Source organism: Charadrius vociferus, unplaced genomic scaffold (assembly GCF_000708025.1).
Source record: "Charadrius vociferus isolate BGI_N301 unplaced genomic scaffold, ASM70802v2 scaffold409, whole genome shotgun sequence".
NCBI classification, from domain to species: Eukaryota; Metazoa; Chordata; class Aves; order Charadriiformes; family Charadriidae; genus Charadrius; species Charadrius vociferus.
Window position 1 is genome coordinate 1,800,219 of NW_009650082.1, and position 4,441 is coordinate 1,804,659.

The 4,441-nt window shown below is 42.6% G+C and overlaps 1 protein-coding gene across 1 annotated transcript in view; it reads left to right on the forward strand.

Annotated features, from left to right (window-relative positions):
* GDF5 (growth differentiation factor 5) overlaps window positions 1–2,124 on the forward strand; it is a 3,999-nt gene extending 1,875 nt beyond the window's left edge. The window contains exon 2 of the mRNA XM_009892102.1: window positions 386–2,124. Within this exon, the coding sequence (XP_009890404.1) occupies window positions 386–1,254 (869 nt within the window). The 3' untranslated portion in view covers window positions 1,255–2,124. The remainder of the gene's footprint in view (window positions 1–385) is intronic.
* The last annotated feature ends 2,317 nt before the right edge of the window (window positions 2,125–4,441 follow it).

The following is a 4,441-nucleotide window of genomic DNA, read 5'->3' on the forward strand; positions in this document are numbered from 1 at the left end:
ATGAGGCCTGGGCACCACTGAAGCTCTGTTTCGGTAATTTAAGTAGGATATAAGTGGTGAATAGGCCCTGTGAGTGCTCAGCCCTGAAAAAGGACTGTTTTTCAATTGGCTTATTGCTACTTTGAAGCTAGAAAATGCCTGCCGGTGAAAGAAATGAGATTTCTAGGAGGCAAACTCAGAAACTCATTTCCCTGTTGAGTCACTGAGTTCTTCTGGCTCCCTGCACGGAGCTGATCCCTTGGACAAAAATTGCTCTTTCTGTTTGGTAGGCTAATTAAGGAAACTTCCAGGCTTATGAGCAAGCTTCAGAAAAACCATTAAGAATTGAATAACTGATATTGATCTGTGCTTGCTGTACATTTAAAAATGTGTGTGCTTTTTTCAGATGAGCGAGCGCCAACTATAAGAAAACAAAAATATATTTTTGACATCAGTGCATTAGAAAAAGATGGTTTGCTGGGAGCAGAGCTTCGAATACTGAGGAAAAAGCCTTCTGATACATGGAAGTCTCATTCTTCTGGAAAAACTTCCCAAGTGAAATTATTTAGTTGCTCTACAAACAGACAAGCAGCAACACTCCTAGACTCTCGTACTGTCAGTATCACAGATACACCAAAGTGGGAAGTGTTTGACATCTGGAAACTTTTCAGGAACTTTAAAAACTTAGTTAACTTGTGTTTTGAACTGGAAACTTTTGACAGGGGGAGAGCTGTTGATCTCAGGAGTGTGGGATTTAATAGAACAGGAAGACAGGTCAATGAAAAGGCTCTCTTCTTGGTATTTGGGAGGACGAAAAAAAGAGACTTATTCTTCAATGAAATCAAAGCTAGATCCGGCCAAGACGACAAAACTGTTTATGAGTACTTATTCAATCAGAGGCGGAAGAGAAGAGCTCCTCTAGCAACACGGCAAGGGAAGAGGCCCACTAAGAATCTGAAGGCAAGGTGTAGCAGAAAAGCTCTCCATGTGAATTTTAAGGATATGGGCTGGGATGACTGGATAATAGCCCCTCTAGAGTACGAAGCGTATCACTGCGAAGGGCTTTGTGAATTCCCCCTTCGATCCCATCTGGAGCCCACCAATCACGCAGTTATCCAAACATTAATGAACTCAATGGACCCAGAATCAACACCCCCGACTTGCTGTGTCCCAACCAGGCTCAGTCCTATTAGCATTCTTTTCATTGACTCTGCAAACAATGTGGTCTACAAGCAGTATGAGGACATGGTGGTGGAGTCGTGTGGTTGTAGGTAGCAGAACAGTTGCTCATGTGAATATGTTACGAAAGGTAATATGACACATTGAACATAACCTCTCCTCAAACAAGGTTAACTAGTTTTCTTGCCTCTAGGGTAAGTATGTTTACAAGGATGTAGCAATAAATCCAGTGCTTCTACCTGTCTCTCCACCGTGGGCGTATTTCCGTAGCGTTTGGATGCTGTCGTGCAGCCTGATATAAGGCCTTGTGTCGACGACACGAGACTGGCTCTAACCAAAATCCATGATAGTGAAGATTATACATCCACACCTCTAGATCACCTGCTTTTAGCCTCGAGGCAGTGGGTTAAGAAGGTGCCAGTAAGCTGTGGATATGACCTATTTGATCCTTTGAACAATGTTCTTGAGACTGAATTTATGTCCGAGTCCCATGTGCTTTGTCCCTTAAGAAATGTAAGAGAAGAGCCCTGATGTCCAGGAGAGAAGGTTGTGTTCTGGTATGCTCCCATCTTGGTGTAAATAGTTACACTGTAATATGATTTCTTTCTGATTAGCTCTCGAAACTATGCATATATAAAAAAGGAGTCATTAAATATAATATGTTGATTTAGTTTTAAGTTTTACGTGGAGATAGGTGATGCAGGAGGTATTTGCTTCCATGTATATTTTCCTCCAAGCTACATATCTTTCTTAAATACCCACCTTTCCATTATTATGTAGCAAGATATATTACTCTGTATAAGGTCCAAGTTGTTCTCAAATGCTCATAGTAAAAGTGTTCAATTATGGCATAAGATGTAATAAATTATTGACACAGTGCTACATTGTGTCTAGCTGTCCAACTCTGCATAATTATAATGCCAGTAAGAAATTGTTTTTAATGTTTTTGTACAATAAATACAAGTGAAAGGGACTTTTTAGTGCACCAGAATACCAGTAGTATGCAAAACATGCCCATGTATTTTGCTTGCTTCTAACTCTGCTGCCACAGAGAGACACTGTGGAAACATTGGAAGAAAGATCTGAATGTATGGCATGGTTTGACCTGGTGGGGAATGACACTATCACTTGATGTATCTGGGGCAAAAATGAGTTATGCAGATGATGGCAAAAGAGCTCTGGTACCCTTTTATTCCACCCTCCAAGGGCTGTGTGTTTGCATATCCCCTTTACCTATTCTAGACATGGATTATAAATTTATTGTGGGATTACTCTGTGTACGTTTCCACCTACAAAACTAGGTAGCAGCTGTTCAACTGTAGACGGATCAGAAAAACCACAAGAACCATCAGAAATTATTGAAGTATCTTATCAATAGTATAAAATATGAATGCTAAGGTTTGATATTGTTTCATGACAGTTTAAACCATCAAGACACGTGATTTCCTGGACCTGAACTCTGCTCTGCACAGCATCACCAGTGTGGGCAGTGGCAGGGAGCTGAATACGGCCCCTGAGGTCCCCCTGGTCAATACCCCATTCTGGACGTGCTCTAGCTTACCCTAACAGCGAACTGTTCCAACTTCCCGGTCAATAGCTGTAGAGAAACAGTGACAAGAAGCCCTGCCCTTCCCCCTGCACTCTCTGGGCAGCTCAGCCTTTAACCAGCTTAAAAGACCTGGGTGAGTGGCCTTGCTGAACCTGCATGGGGTTCCCCTGACAGGTGCCATAACCTACAGCATGGTGATGCAGAAACAGCACTGCAGGGAGCTTTCATATGTGTCATCTCTTTGTCACGGCTTAGCACCGCGATTTCTGCCTGCAGGAATTGATACTGCTCGGTGCAGGCCATGCAGGAGGGCGAATGACTAACCAGCAGGTTAAGAGGCATGTAGAATGACGAGCACTTCAAGCTATTCCATAACATGTGCATGAGAAATTCTGGCATCTCATGATCTATTTTGTGGGTCGGGGCTGTCCCCACGGCTCCCCTGTCTCCCTTCTGGGCTCTCAGTGTCTGCGCTTCCCAGGTCCTTTTTGGCATCTCGATGGAGTCTTATGCTGGGACCAACAGTTTCTGTCCCCTGCACTAACTGCTTAGCACCAGGCGGTCTCGTATGACTTTCAAAACAACACGGAGTTTTAATTCTAAGCTTTACTACAAGCTTATTTAGATATGATTTACCAGTAGGAGAGAAAACATTCTCCTGCCAAGTCCACAGCCAAGAGGGCATCTCTGAGATCTTCTTCTTTCTGCATCTTCTTTTGCCCATCCTGTTCAAGCAGTTCTTGCTCCTGGCTGTTTTCTGGGTGACTGACCTGCAGCTTTAAAGGACCCTTTCTCTAGCACTGGCCACAGCTACCTTCTGGAGAGGTTGGCTAGATGACCATGAGAAAGGGTTGTCTCCTCTCTTCCTTGCGTGCTGCTCCCCATGCGTATCCCTGTTTGCACGTTCGCAGTGAAATCTCTGTTCTCTGTATGACAGACACAGCTGTGCTGTGCCATTTAGCGACCACACAGGCACACTCCTCAATGGCTCAGGGTGATCAGTTTAAAGGAGCAAATACTGCCTATTTAAATTCACTTGAAGCAAATCTAAGTTGTCTTAACAGAGAAGTTAACTCCTGGGATTATAACTGCCTGCGAAGGGCAGTTTGCTTCACTTCCAGCTGGATTCGTGAGATGCTGCAGCACCTTCAGATGAAGGTAGCACTGGTGTCACACACAATGCACGACAGCTCGGAAATCTGAGGAGGGAAATTGCTGTTCGCTGCACACTGCAGAGCTGCTGATCAGCCTGAGGATCCTGGTGAGGCCGGTCATGATAACAAGTTTTTAAAAGATCATAGGTATCTCTCTGAGCTTCTTCTTTCCTGTCTGTGTATGAATTTCTCAAAGCAGGAATAAAGCAAGATAAAGATTCAGGTAAATGGTAATTAAATGGACTATGTATCGGCATCTAAATGGGAAAAAAAAAAAAAAAAAAAAGCTAAGATTTTGCAATTACCCCAAAGCAAAGAGTATGATCTGAGGAGAAACTAAAAGAAATACTAACATACTAAAGTCTTAAAAAATACACTTTGGTAATGGTTCAAAACCTGAAATTCTGCAAGGTACTAGTTATACCTTGAAGGGAAAAGAAAAAAACCCAAACACTAGTAGGTCTTTTATATCAGTTCAAACAAATTTGAAACTACAGACACGAAAATGCTAGAATTATAATGGATTATTACTGTATCAAAGTTGCCAGATATTGGGTTTGGCTTAAACAGAAGCAATTTC